Below are 14948 nucleotides of genomic sequence, written 5' to 3'. Positions count from 1 at the left end.
ATCATGATTTTATATGGTGTTGAGTCGTCTTGAAGTTATGTTTTCCTCCGAGATCTTCTGCTTAGTTGTCTTGGGATGAATTAACGAATGACTTTGAAGAGTTTCATTAGCATTAGAGTTCTACTTCTACACGCTCCTTCTCCAAGTGCATGAATTCATGAGGGACGCTGCCAACTCAAATGAGGATAGAGAATGGCATATGTTTTGTTTTTTGTTGTCGAAAACAATAAAAACTAATTAGAACAAAGGATTAAAACCTCGTTACCAACTAAAATATTAACGTTAGTCAGTCAATCCTTTTTCCAGAATTAACAAATTCTATTACTTCTGGCATATAAGGCGAGCGAGCAACTTGATTTCTCCCCCTAAATATATGGGTGGCTCTGTAATCCAAAAAATAGTCCACAAAATACAACTATGTATGGATCAAATTATCATATAATCACCGATGATTTATGTCTTTCTTAATATAAATTAAATTATCATAAATAATATATTATTTTATTTAAATAATTAACTTTCATATTTTGTATAGTATAGTTAAGGAAATAATTAAAATTAATTTTTTAATCATGTGAACAAATTAAGAATTTCATTAATATATTAAATTGTTAATTAATTTATATTTTAATAAGTGATGTGATTTTTATAAAGTAAATAGTTTACATTTTATTTTTGTATGAACCATAAAAATAAATATTAAAATTTTATCTATATTTGAAAGAAAAATAAAAATAAAATTATTGCTTACTTGAGCTCATTTTTTTCTATATATAAGAGGCTTTCCCTCTCTTTCCTCATCGAGCATGAATGATTTAGGAGAGGATTTCCCAAGGAGAGGATCTCGAGAAGAGGTAGTATCCTCTATTTTTTTTATTATCAGTTTTTATTCATATTTTAAAATTTTTAATATTAAAATTATTATAATTTATATAATATATAATAATATTTTAATTTTATAATTTTATAATTAATAAATAATCATCATTAAATTATGATTTTATAATGATTAGTTAATTTGATAATAGTTCTAAATTATTTAATTACACATATTTATTTTTTAAAGAATTATGTGTGTTTTTTTATGATTTAATTTATTTTAAATTTGAAATCATGAATCTAAATTTGTTAATTTATAAAAAAGAATATATTTGAAGTTAACTTTTATTTTATAATTTTTAAAATAATTTTATAAATATTAAATTTTAATTTAATAAGATGGGTCAAATTGGGGTTTAGCCTGAGTTAAGTTGATTAACCAAATCAGCTCATATAACCAGGTATAGCTTAACACATATTATCAAGTAGAACTCATGTAGCTAAGTTTTGTCCAATTCATATAGTCAAGAATAGCCCAATCCATATAGTCAAGTATGATTGAACCCATGTGATCAAGTATAACCTAGCACATATAGTCAAGCAAAACTTAAATCATATGATTAAATATAATATAGCCCACATAGTTAGATACAACTCAATTTATGTGATCAAGTATGACTCAACTCATATAACCAATGACCCAACTAATGTAATCACATGTATGATATAACCCATGTAGCCAAATGTGACCTAAATTATATGGTCAAGCACGACCTAGCCCATGTGGTTAAACATGGTCCAACCTATATGGCTAAACATGACATAACCTGCAAGTCAAATGTGACTTAGTTTAGTGATAAGGATCAATCCAACTTATAAGGTGAGACTCAACACAGTCTAGCCTACAAATACTAGACTCGCCCAACTATGCGACTAGCACAAGATATGTCACCACTCTTTCCGGTCAATTATACCTTAGCCCAACTTACTTCCTAGGATATGCATGTGCAGCACACATGACTCATCTAAGGCTAAGTGATTCTATTTGGGATACCCTATGTGATATAATCCCAAGCTTAAGTAAGTTAGTTTGATCTAAATAGCACTACGTAATATAGTCTAATTTCCTCCCCCTTTATTAATTTGAACTCATTTGCTAATTGAATCAAACATATTTAATTGGTTCAAGCTAGTTTAAGGTGATTCCAAATTAATTTGATTAATTCAAGCTTACTTAGCTTAATTAAAATTAATTAAATCTAAATTAGATTGGTTTAAGAATTCCAAACTAGTTCTATAAAGATTTGAAGTTATTTTTATTATGTTCTAATTGAATTAGGTTTCGTTCAAATTAATTAGACTATTTCTATTAACGTTTTGGTTAATTAGGACTATTTGATAAACTTAAATTTTTATTTGAATATATCATTTAGAAATGATTAGTATTTTCTCCTTTTTCTAGATTAAATTGATTATATTGATTTGATTATTACTATATAGTATTTTTTTATTATACTTAGTGGTCAAGTGAAATATATGAAATGCGCTATGGGTCTATTATAGAGTCACCAATGGACATATTCTAGTAGGTGATATATCATGTATTGTCCTTCATAATATTTTATCATATTATTTCTTAGATATATGCATTAATGAATTGATGAATATAAATGAATGATCATGGTTGATTATATATCCCTATGGAGAGTAAGTAGAATGATTTCCTTTGGGGATTAGCAGGCTATCAAATGTAATAGTTAGACGATTCTTAATATACTATTAGAAGAAATATATCCTCACCTAGGCAAGCGAGGGATACTACTCTATTCGTTATTGGGAGTGCCATATATGTTCTCTCTCCATTCATTATTGGAAGGAATCAATCTCGGAGAATGTCTTTCCATCTACTATCGAGAGAATGCACCGTAATACATCTCTTTGTTATTTGATTATTATATATATCATCGAGATGTGTTACATATGATTAATGTATAATTTTATTTACTATATTATTTTTCTAATACATGAGTTTCATGATTAACTGATATGTTATCATTTTATATTAGATTGTTGATATTTATATATTTTTCATAAATATTAAAGATTTTTTTAATATAATTTTTTAAATATTTCTATTAACATGTATTGTTACTTATATGTTTTTATTGTATATTTATTCTCAAAGTAATCTAAAAATTTGAAGCTTAGGTAAAGAAGATTTTTTCATCACTGATGGCCCGATTAAGAAGATGTGATTTTTTTTAGTAAAAAATATTTAGTATCATAAAACAAAGATTTGAATTTAAAAAAATAAAAATTCAAATGATGATTTATTTTTTTATATAAATATAAGATGTTACATTTCAAACCTACTTATTAATTCGATAATTTTTTGAAAATGTATAGCAAAGTTGGGATTGATAACTTATCATTGAAAAGGAAAGAAAAAAAAACTTTATCGTAAGAATACAATTATTTGCGTTATTTGAGGAAGAATAACACAAGTAGAGTAGCAATTCAAGTCCGATACCACCACCAGAGGATAAGGACAAATCTTATCATATTTAGCTAAGTTGGGAGATCCATCTCATGAAGTCTGTGTTAGCAACAGCCCTCTAATTCAAGCTAAGCCAGGCTGCTTCAACCGAGTCAGAGACACATGCACGTAAGGCAGCCATATCCACCACGGCTCGTCATCCATGACGACGATACTACGAACGGAAATCCGTTGAATTGCTCGCTGAAGCTCCCCATCAATCTCTTCTTACTACAAAAATCCACCATGGTTTCCACCCTCCTTCCCAACTCCTCCCTTCTCTTCCATCTGCTTCTCCTCTATGCCCCCCTGAGCTCTTCCACGTCTCCCTCTCTCTCTTGTACAAACGATGAACTTGATTGATTATTCTTCTTTTTTGTTTTGCTTTTGTGTTCTTTCTGTCGTTTTAGATTCTTGAATCGTTATCGTAATGATTGTCTTTCTCTTACAGCAACTCCGATGACGCTAATGATCGTTTGTTTTCTTTACTGTGATGCTAATGTTTGTCTTAACTATTGTTGACTTACATCAATACTAAACCTCCCTCAAACTACAATTTCAATCAGTACGAGTTGTAGTAGTGCATGAGCTTACATACAAAATCTGATGAGCTGAAGTATTTCTACTTCCGCAGGGAAGGGATGTTAGATCACTAGCTGCTGTTGCTGCTCAATTGCTGCATAATTGAGCAGTGTTGCGTCGTACTTGATCGGGGTTACAGAGGAGGAAGAAGATGGGGTTTTGGTCATTGTTCCTGGTGGCATCCGAGCCAATCGTGCAGGTCCTCCTCATAGGCCTGCTCGGGGCATATCTTGCGTCTGGCTACAGTAATGTGCTGATTCCCAGTGCTCGCCGAGACATGAACAAGGTAAATTGACATGTTCGGGTCAATCTAATTCCTTCACATCTGTTCAGAATGGTTTCCTTGATCCATTAATTTCATGTTTCGCCAGGTTGTCTTTTCTGTCTTCACCCCATCTCTAATGTTTGCCAGTCTAGCAAAGACTGTCACGTTCGAAGAAATCATATCTTGGTAGGTTGTGGTTAATCAAATAAGTGTGAATTCAGTAATGATTAGTAGTGCTCACCAACCGGTTGACTAAATTTCAAGTGATTCAATCAACGTCTTCTGAAGGTGGTTTATGCCGATTAATATTGGGATCACCTTCCTAGTCGGAGGAGCCCTCGGATGGATTGTGGTGAAGATCTTAGGGCCTCCACGGCATCTCGAGGGCCTTGTGATAGCTACATCTTCTGCAGGTAAATCATCCATATCAAGGATTTGCAAATGCACATATGTGCTTCAGGACTTGGGTTTGATCAGCTATGTTACTGTCTCACTGCAGGTAACCTGGGCAATCTGCTCTTGATAATAATCCCTGCGGTTTGTGAAGAGAATGGCAATCCCTTTGGTGACCAGCAGATTTGCAGTGCCCGTGGACTTTCCTATGTTTCTTTCTCCATGGCGGTAAATTATATACTTTCAGAGGCATTTCTGCTTCATTTCAAACCAAGTGATGTGATTCTTTTTCCTGCAGCTTGGAGGATTCTACATTTGGACATATGCCTACAGTCTCATAAGGAATGATGGTCAAACATATCATGGAAGCCAATCACAAAGCAATGGATCCATAGAAGCAGACAGAAATGGTTCATGTATTAATGAGGGAGCTAATCTTGTCGAGGAAGATGATCAAGAGTTGTCTACCAATCAGGAGAACATACTACTTTCCATAGAAGTGGCAGAAAACCAAATTGTAAGTCAGTCACAATCACAATGTCCAAATAATTAGAAACATCATTAGAAACCTTAGTTTGATTCTCTCTTGGCCTTTTTTTTTTCTTTTGATGAAAACACAAGAACCTTCAATGCCTGACAAGGAAGAAAAGGAATCAGACAAACTCATTTATACTAACAGGGAAAAGCTTGATTGTGTTATCATTCAGGAACTACCACTACTATCCAGTGGAAATCTTCAAGGTAAAAGAGTGAGCATCTGGCACAAAATGAAAGAAACTCTCCACAAGATTGTTGATGAGTTGTTGGCTCCACCAACCATCGGCGCAGTAATGTTCTCATGAATAACTTCTTCTTGCACTAGTCCATTGTACAGGATTTGATTTCTAACATATCTTGGTTTGTTCCAGATCGCAGGATTTGTTGTTGGAGCAATACCATGGTTGAAGTCTCTATTTGTAGGGGCAACTGCACCACTGAGAGTGTTTCAAGACTCCATCAAATTATTAGGGTGACTGCAATCCACTTTGTTATGCCTGCTATTCTTTTAATGAATCCTCTGCATGGATAGAAGTTACTGACACAGTCATTTTTGACTGATGCAGTGAAGGCACAGTGCCCTGCATTACCCTCATTCTTGGTGGAAACTTGACACAAGGTAAAGTTCCAACTTTGGTGTGATCTTGGCAGGTGATAATTGCTTGCCAATCCTTAAAAACCTCTGAAACTGGCGCAGGATTACGCAAATCACAAATCAAGCCTGTGGTGGTCTTTGCAATTTTGTGCATTCGGTTTGCGATACTTCCTGCATTTGGGATTGCTGTGGTAAAAGCAGCCTACGAATTAGGATTCGTGCCATACGATCCATTGTACCGATACGTGCTGATGATACAGTTTACTGTCCCGCCTGCCATGAATATAGGTAAATTTTCCTTCTTTCTTCCCACATAACCGGGCACCGAACACGAAGAACTGGACTGTTTTAACATTGGATCTGTCTGTCATTTGGATTGCTGCTGTTAAACAAAATGTTGGTGTCACACAGATTTGATGTGCCATTTTGATCTCAATGCAGGTACGATGGCTCAATTGTTTGATGTTGGTCAAGAGGAGTGCTCTGTCATCTTGATGTGGACTTATGTGGTCGCCGCCATCGCACTTACCATTTGGTCCACTATCTTCATGTGGATCTTATCTTAGAATTCTCATAAAAATCATGTGTAACGTAGGTAGTTTGTTTAAGCTGAGGTTAGCCGCTTTTCTCTGTTAAAGCTTCATTCATTAGTTATACACGGTAAGAAATTGACATCTTCAGCAACAAATGAAAGGCATCTCACGATGACTGCATAGTTCTTATGTCTACTTGTGAATTTCTCATTTTTAACATGGCAAAACATTTTGGTTTATTGTTGAATGGAGGGAGGGATGCGAAACCTTAAGGTCAAAGGATGGGCACAATGCAGTTTCCGTTGACAAAATGGTTGTATTGCAAACAGAAGAAGAGAGGACATATGAGAGATGAAAATAGATTTTCCATATAACTGCACAGCGACTATGCTCATCCCTGTTGAGGTTCCCCCCATCAATTAATTCCACTTCTCCACCTTTTTTTTTTTTTTCTTTTTTCTTTCTCTTTCCATAGATAAAACATAACTAAATTGATCATTGCCAGATTTGTGTGTTAAAATTAATATTCTAGAGGGGGTCTTGAAACAATGATAAGGTTACACATTTGCACCTATCAAGGTTCAGACTCATGAAAATAATTTGTTCATATTTAGGGTGGAACTTAAAACAAATAATCTCTCTATATTTGAAGGTAAGATTGCATACAGTAAAATCCTCCCCCCACCCCGAAAGATAGCACTGGCGAGAGCCTCGCACATTAGGCATGTCTTTTTCTTTCACATTTTCAACCTTCATATACAAGAATAAACTCACAATAACCCTTGGACAGATTCCCATCTCACCAACTCACCCTTCACACGATTTATTTGCCCGAGAAAGTAGCAATTAGTTCCCGTTCGACAGGGAAAATACATAGTAGAAACAACTATAGCACCATTTAAAGGCCATTTGGGCAATAACACAACGACTGCATTGCAAACTTTTCCCGAATGCTGAAGCTAACTGACTCTGGAACTATGGTCATTTTAGGAAGCCATTAAATCATCTTCAGGTTGAATCAGAAAACATATGCTCAAGTTTACAGGTCACATGACATTTGTTCTCCAACTCCGTCAAGCAGCAGGTGACTGAATCATGCAGGTGGTCTTCTACAATAACAAGTGAACAATAAATCAATATCAACTTGCATTTTAATAAAAACAAAAAAACACACGTAAAAACACTCAACCAATAGATAACAAGGAAATGTATGAATGTCCAACCATTATAGGTTCTGAATACTCTTGGGTTGAAGATATAAGATCAGTGTCACATTTTGTACATCCAAATTATGGTGCACCCTGTTTTCTCTCGGGTCATTGTTCTCTAGATTAGATGTTCCAGATCATCTTGGGAATTACTCGGCCACAACCATGCAAATGTATATGCAAAAGGAGAAATGTGTTGTCTTACATTATAAGATAAGTTGCCTGCATCCAAACTTTTTAACTAATAATTTCTGCTATAACTACCTCGAGATTTAGCCCTCTCATCATTACCTACATAATGAAACCAATGAATGAGAATTTTATTCAGTCAAAGTTTGAACTCCAAATATTTGTTCTAAGCTTAATTTTGCATAGAAATAAACTGTCCTTTGGAAACTGAAATAATTGTTTCCTGCCTAATCACTAGCAATAAAGCACAAACCTAGAACATGACTTCCCACAATTGTCGCATTTGAGGAGGGTCAATGTACTTTTCCTTACTCCTAGAGGTAGAAAGACTTTTTTGTGACTTGAACCCCATCACCCATGTTGCAAAGGAACAGTCTTACTGTTGACTCACCCTAGCTAAAATATTGAAATACATCATTCCTACCTAGTCTCCCATCAACAATATATTAGTATATAAAACAGAAACTCACCGGCTTTGCTCATGTATTTGGTTAAAGCAAAAGACACTGGTTGTTCCTTTGAAAGCATTAAGCATTACAGGACTGTAGAATGTCCAATTCGGTATAAAAGAAATGACAAAGATATCATATTAAAATCATATACACAAACAAAAACAAAATAAACCTATTATCAATGCATTTTACCTCTGAAAAGGAAGTTAGTTGCCTTTTCTCTGGAGAAGTTAAACAATGAGAGAATTTGTAGTATTGACTACAAACATGAGTAAACTGGCCACACCCTGATGAAACTAACAAGCTGATCTTGATATTTGTTACTCACGGTTAAAGAGGACACAGGGTGTTGCTTAAATCCAACTTATTTTCATAGCATCCAAATTCCTGTTGGCTTCTATTTTTGTCACCTTTTAACAATTCAAGCTTCCGGGTAAACTTTCCAAGAAAGGTCTTCATTTTAACTTCAGATCAGCCCAAGTTGCATGAAATTTTTGACACAATGTCAGGTGATATATCTCAAAACTATGCCAAATTGGTAGACAAGGAAAAAGTGGCCATCAAATCAAGCCAGGTTTATCAATTAAAACTGACAGGAAAAACCTGTGTCTGCTTGTGCTGTGAGTTACTACTGCTTAGAAAATATACCAATCAGTACTTAGCATTTTTAATTTCAGGACACAAACAAATTAAAGCCTTCCTAGCATCATCTGAAGTTCAAAATTCAGTTTCCTTCATAACTGAACTAAAAATTCTGTGCTATCTTCTCATACTTGTCAGTCTAACTCAGAACACGGCTTGTGCTTCTCCAACCTTTCTTACTCCCAATGGAACGGAGGGGTGTCCTGCAGATATCAAGTGGTCTGTTAAAGTTTGAAGAAGACAGTATATGTCACTTGAATTTTCATGTCTCATATCTTCAACTAAAAACTCATTAATGTTTCCATTGATCTCAATTGAACTAATTGCCCTACATTTTTTTATCTGACTCTTTTTCATATGTTCTCTAATCTTCTTCATATCTTCCCACCTGTGTCTCTCACTGTACATATTGGAAACTAAAACATATAGTCCCCCACTATCTGACTCCAGTTCCAATAACTGTTTCATGACTTCCTCTCCAGTCTTCATGTTCCCATGGATCCTGCAAGCCCCAAGTAAAGCACCCCATATGACAATATCAGGCTTCATTGGCATGCTTCTTATCAGTTCAACTGCTTGCTCTATTTGCCCTCCTCGTCCTAGAAGATCAACCATGCAAGCATAATGTTCAATTTCATATGGAACTTTATAATCAATACTCATAGCTTCAAAATAGTACTTGCCAACTTCCAGCAAACCACCATGACTACATGCGCACAACAATCGTGTAAAAGTGATGGTGTCAGGGGAGAAGCCCTCACATATCATCTGCCTAAAGAGTTCAATGGCATCAAATGCACACCCATGCATAGCGAAGGCCCCAATTATCACATTCCATGACACAACAGTTTTTTCAGGCATCACCCTGAAGATGTCCAAGGCAATATCAACAGAACCACATTTTGCATACATATCAACCAGGGAATTAAACAATGTGACACTAGGCTTTGTGATACGTTCTGTTATGTCCTCGTGGATTTCCTTTCCAGTGACCAAGTCACCAGTTTGACTACAAGCTGAAAGTACGGCTACCAAAGTCACCTCATCCGGTATCACCCTTGAAGATTGCATGTGGGTGTATAGGTCTAAACCTTCACGGAATAAGCCATGTTGAACATAACAAGAGATCATAGCATTCCAAGAGACCACATTCCTCTCCGGCATCCGGTCAAACCAACTTCTAGCAACATCAAGTAGCCCATGCTTTGCAAAAGCACAGACCATGGATGTCCATGAAACCACATTCCTCAAGGCCATTCTGTTGAAGCATTTTTGTGCTACAAATAATTCCCCACATTTCCCATACATATCTAACAATGCATTTGCAGCAATTAAATCAACACTAACCCCTGTAATGACAATGTAGTGGTGTGCGACTCTACCCAAGCCAAGATTTCCGGTTTGTGCACAAGCAGAAAGGAGGCTAACCAGAGTGAATCCATCAGACTCCACATTTGAATTCCTCATCGCCCTGAACATATTGAAAGCTTCCACGCAATCACCAGCCTGAGCATACCCACTGATTATCGAGTTCCATGAAACAACATTCCTGTTAGGAATCTCATCGAACACCTTACGAGCCAGCCCGATAAACCCACAAGAAGAGTAAGCACTCAGGAGCGCGTTTGCAACGAAGACCTGCGACTCAAATCCCAGCTTGAAGATCAAAGCATGAACCAACGACGCCTCTGTCGAAGCCAACTCGGAAGCGCACGATTTGAGCACAAAGGGCAGAGTGAACTGATTGGGCAGGAGGCCACATCGCAGCATACGGCAGTGGAGGACGAGTGCCTCTCGGGGATCACGGCTGTAAGAGTAGCCTCTGATCAAGCTGTTCCACATGAAGGCATTGGGACGGGGGACGAGATCGAAGACCCTGCGGCCGTAACGGAGGTCGCCACCATCGGAGACGCAGCAGAAGGCGATGAGCTTGCCGAGGGTGGGGGCATCGGAGAGCAGGTCATTGGTGATGAGCTGACCGTGAAGCTGCTTGAGCCGCTTCATGGAAGAGCATCTTTGAAGGAGGGAGAGGATGGTTTGGTCGGCGGGGGGTTTGGGTCTGGGGAGGGACGACACTTGGTGGCGGCTTGGATGGAAGACGAAGAAGATGGCGGGTGCAGCGCGCCGACTCAGCGCGGCGGCCTTGAACATACTCTTCCGGTCGCAAATCGATCGATCGATCGATCGATACAAGCAACGTTTCGACTTAACGGAATAGCATTGACAGTCACGTGCATTTCACGTGATGTGTACAAACTAAAATAAGACTCCTATTTAACCCAATCGACGCTAATAATTAAATCGAACGTAAACAATTTTTTACTAAATTGAACCATTTACGGTGTCGATTCTAATGTTTTTAAATGATTTAAAATTATTAAATTTCATATTTATTAATGAAAAACCTTGCAAATATCTATGGATAATGATTTTGAAACTCCAATCAATATTAATATTATATATTTGTCTTAATTAATAGCATCGACCTATTAGAACCCTTACAGATTCTAAACTTGGGGTTGATCTCTTTAGGGGATCGGCCTCCTTGGAACTCTATAAGGGTTCCTTCCTCCAAGTTGTTGTTCAAAGGCTGTAGAAAAGATTCATTTATTGCTTATGAAAAGAGGAGGAATACATGACTATTTATAGGACTTCTAAACCCTAACTCATAATAGGACTCCTATTCAAGACTTGTACTTCTAACCAACTCCTAATATGACTCAAACTCAAGACTCGTATTCCTTTACAACTCCTTATTCTTCTTTAAGAAACAACCTCCTAACCTTAACCGACCTCTTCACCTCTTTAATAGGGGTCGGCTTAGGTAGGTTTTACATAAATGTGTCTCTCAATTATGACTCTCCTAGCTAGAGTCGTAACATGACCCCTCTAAAATTAAATATAGAAAACTTGGATGTTGGGCTCATCTCAACGCCCAACTTGCACGTGAGATGTCAGACAGAGTATTCAAACCAGAAAAACGAAAAACGTAAAAAAATAAAAATTTGATGATCATAAATAATATACGCTAATCTTGAAGACACCATGACATCAAGCACAGCAAAGGACGCAAGAAAATGAAGCTGCTTAAAAAACACATATTCCCCGGGCAGGTGGTGGTGTTCGCTTGCGGGTCAGCCTCGATTCACCGAACTATCTCATCGCCCAATCCCTCATCGTCCTTCTCTCGTGTTTGATCCGAGAAACTTCACTGAATGCTTGCAGGCTCCTCGTATTGGGTGCAACCACGTATGACGTCCACAGGACCATTAAGAACAACGAGGAGCCGCCGTCGAGGGAGCAGATCCAAACTCTTCAAGACTACCTCCACTCCAAACGCCATCCTCCTTCCCATCCTCGAACAAAAACCACCGAACCCACTTTGTTTGATTGATGTAATGTACGAGTTGGATGCTATGTTTCACGAATAAACTTTTATTATGCGCGTAGTAGTTATGTCATTGTTCCGCTCCTCGCAATGTCATATACTGATGGGCATGGGATCTTTCAGAGTAGAGCCACGCATGGCTCTTGTTCGATGATATGTCTCTATGAAACATGTCTGGGTTACTCGCAGTATTTGTAAAAAACAATAGAGCCTATTGGACAATAAAAGATAAAAACAATAGAAGATAAAAATAGTAGTAGTATTTGAAACTATTTGAAACAATAGAGCGGACGATAGAAGATAAAAACAATAAAAGATAAAAACAATAGAGCTTGTTGGATAATAGTATATAAAATAGAGCAGTATTTGAAAAAAGTAATAGAATATAAAAATAATTATTGAAGAAGTTTTACTTTAGAAATAAAAATGTTTCAATACGGTTGGACAAAATGTTTCGATGTTTTAAAATTAGTGAGGGTAACGCGTGTGTGGATAATTGGATAAAATGTTTCAATGTTTCAAAATTAGCGAGGGTAACGTGTGTGCGGATAATTGGACAAAATGTTTCAATGTTTCAAAATTAGTGAGGGCAACGCGTGTGTGGATAAAAGGTGAAGCGGCACAAAGAGAGAGAAAGTAAGGTTTCTAAGTTTTTCTGAGTTTTCTACTTGACGATCGGTGGCCAAACGTCGTCAGTTTTGACCCAAATTTTATGTGGAGAATTCTTACAGTAAACTCTACAATCCTAATGGTGTTGATCTACAGTTTACTCTATCTAAGATACTTTCCTGCTATACCCATTTTGTGAGACCTATAATTCTCTTGGCTCTAGCATATCAATCTGATATGCTAGAGCAAAGATATATGATTTTGATGTTATTGTGATCCTCTAGTTATTCTAGAGAAGATATATTATAAACTTATTATTATTACTATTGATAGTGGAAGTTTGAGGTGGACTATGGTCCCGTGGTTTTTCTCATATTGGGTTTTTCACGTTAAAAGATTTGGTCTCACTGTGTGATTGATTATTTGCTCTATTGTTTATGTTGTGCTGGTTGATATTTTCATTTGGATATCGTATTTTGATGAGGAACCCATTTTGATACATAAAGAGGGAAAAGAATATTCCACTTTAACAAGTTTTTTCCCAACAAGTAGTATTAGAACAACATGTTGTTTGGTGCTAGTTTTTCTTGTATGATTGAAATGGAACAATCAGATGGTATGATTAAATTGAACTTATCAAATTATTCCATTTGGAGGTGTCTGATGGAAGATTTGCTCTATTGCAAAGATTTGTATAAGCTTATCAAGGTTAAAGATAAACCTTCTATTATGGACGATGAAGAATAGGAAGTTCAACATAGAAAAGTCATTGCCTATATTAGAAGATGGATGGATATAAACTTGCATGAGCATATTTCAGATGAAACCAGAGCTGATGTTGCTTGGCAAATGTTAGAAAACCTCTTTGCAAAAAAGACAGTGGGAAACAGAATTTCTCTCCTCAGAAGGCTTTTAAATTTAAAGTATAAAGATGGTGGTAATATTGTTGAGCACATAAGCCTATTTCAGAGTCTTGCAAACAAGTTGGTTGCTATGAAAATGAATATAGATGATGAGATGCAAGGATTATTACTTCTCAGCTTTTCACCAGAAAGTTGGGAAACGTATGTGGTGACTATTTGCAACTCCACGCTAAGGGGATTCTAACTATATATATGGTTAAAGATAGTTTGCTAAATGAAGATGCCAGAACGAAAGAACATGGTAATCTTCTTCTGGGGCATTTGTTACTGAAAAACAAGAAAGACGTGGAAGAAGTCATAGTAGAAATTCACATGGATATAGAGGAAGATCCAAGTCTAGAAGAAATATCAAATGTTTTCACTATAACAGGTCAGGTTACATAAAGAAAGAGTATAGATTTTGGAAACGAGAACATAATGAAATAAAGAAAAATGAGAAAGAGATCAATACAGTTGCTGTTGAAGGTAATATCACTATTGTTTGTGATGAAGGTTGTGTTAGTCTTGTAGCTAATTGGGTAATTAACTCTGGTGCTTCATTTCATGTTACTTCTCATGGTGATTTCTTTAGATCTTACACTGTTGGTGATTTTGGTAATGTTAGAATGAGAAACAGTGGTACATCTAAGATTGTGGGTATTAGAGATATTTACTTAGAGACCAATATTGAGAGCAAATTGATACTCAAAGATGTAAGACATGTTTCATATATTCATCTTAACTTGATATCTACATGTAGACTTGATGATGAGGGCTTTGCATACTATTTTGGTGAAAGCAAATGAAAACTCACTAAAGGTTCTCTAATTGTGGCAAGAGGAAAGAAACTTGACTATTTTTATATCATAGAAGCTAAGCTACACAAAGGAGAGATTAATGTAATTAAAAAAGATGAAAGTATAGATCTTTGGCATAAGAGGCTTGGACATATCAGCGAGAATGGACTTCAAACTCTTGCTAGAAAGCAATTCTTACCAGAGTTGCAAGGTACATCTCTTAAATCTTGTGATCATTACTTAGTTGAAAAAACACATATAGTTGCATTTCATGCATATCCATCGTCTAGAAGATTAGATGTTATTGATTTAGTTCATACTAATGTTTGTACTATGCAAACTAGAATTTTTGAGGTGCTCTTTAGTTTATTACTTTTATTGATGACTATTCTAGAAAAGTGTGAGCTTTTGCTTTGAAATATAAAGACCAGGTACTCGATGTTTTCAATGAGTTTTATGTCAGTGTTGAAAGAGAGACTGGCAGAAAACTAAAGTGTATTC

General features: G+C 36.2%; 2 protein-coding genes and 1 long non-coding RNA gene across 5 annotated transcripts; 2 read left to right on the top strand and 1 right to left on the bottom strand.

The window, feature by feature from the left end:
- The first annotated feature begins 3466 nt into the window (after positions 1–3466).
- On the top strand, positions 3467–6449 carry LOC103998571 (protein PIN-LIKES 7). 3 transcript variants are annotated; one of them, XM_018818018.2, is made up of 11 exons: positions 3467–3604; positions 3990–4223; positions 4309–4388; positions 4491–4615; positions 4702–4823; positions 4894–5112; positions 5303–5422; positions 5504–5604; positions 5699–5751; positions 5830–6015; positions 6169–6449. In XM_018818018.2, exons 2-11 carry the CDS (start codon positions 4089–4091, stop codon positions 6291–6293), a joined length of 1266 nt encoding a protein of 421 aa, XP_018673563.2. In that variant the 5' UTR covers positions 3467–3604; positions 3990–4088; the 3' UTR covers positions 6294–6449. The 3 variants fall into 3 exon arrangements, with proteins under 3 accessions (XP_018673563.2, XP_018673562.2, XP_009418347.2); XM_018818017.2 differs by having other exon boundaries at positions 3547–3695; XM_009420072.3 differs by lacking the exon at positions 3467–3604 and having other exon boundaries at positions 3622–4223.
- An 83-nt stretch (positions 6450–6532) lies between these two features.
- LOC135623416 (pentatricopeptide repeat-containing protein At2g22410, mitochondrial-like) lies at positions 6533–10908 on the bottom strand. The gene is made up of 2 exons (XM_065126360.1): positions 8302–10908; positions 6533–7369 (listed from the first exon to the last, which is right to left on the bottom strand). The coding sequence occupies exon 1, from the start codon at positions 10900–10902 to the stop codon at positions 8896–8898; it is 2007 nt and encodes a 668-aa protein (XP_064982432.1). The 5' UTR covers positions 10903–10908; the 3' UTR covers positions 6533–7369; positions 8302–8895.
- Positions 10909–11759: 851 nt separating this feature from the next.
- Positions 11760–12212, top strand: LOC135622455 (uncharacterized). Its single transcript, XR_010491060.1, has 2 exons — positions 11760–11884; positions 11977–12212. It is a non-coding gene; the product is annotated as an uncharacterized LOC135622455 (long non-coding RNA).
- The last annotated feature ends 2736 nt before the right edge of the window (positions 12213–14948 follow it).

The sequence above is a fragment of the Musa acuminata genome, chromosome BXJ2-9, assembly GCF_036884655.1.
Source record: "Musa acuminata AAA Group cultivar baxijiao chromosome BXJ2-9, Cavendish_Baxijiao_AAA, whole genome shotgun sequence".
NCBI classification, from domain to species: domain Eukaryota; kingdom Viridiplantae; phylum Streptophyta; class Magnoliopsida; order Zingiberales; family Musaceae; genus Musa; species Musa acuminata.
Note: the sequence above shows the minus strand (reverse complement) of the source record. Positions and strands in the feature narration are given on the sequence as shown.

Excerpts from the sequence above, each read along its gene's own strand:
- LOC103998571 (XM_018818018.2), top strand. The coding sequence starts at position 4,089 with ATGGGGTTTTGGTCATTGTTCCTGGTGGCATCCGAGCCAATCGTGCAG. Across the intron at positions 4,824-4,893 it reads ATGTTTCTTTCTCCATGGCG|CTTGGAGGATTCTACATTTG; the intron begins GTAAATTATATA and ends TTTTTCCTGCAG. Across the intron at positions 5,752-5,829 it reads TGGTGGAAACTTGACACAAG|GATTACGCAAATCACAAATC; the intron begins GTAAAGTTCCAA and ends AAACTGGCGCAG.
- LOC135623416 (XM_065126360.1), bottom strand. The coding sequence starts at position 10,902 with ATGTTCAAGGCCGCCGCGCTGAGTCGGCGCGCTGCACCCGCCATCTTC.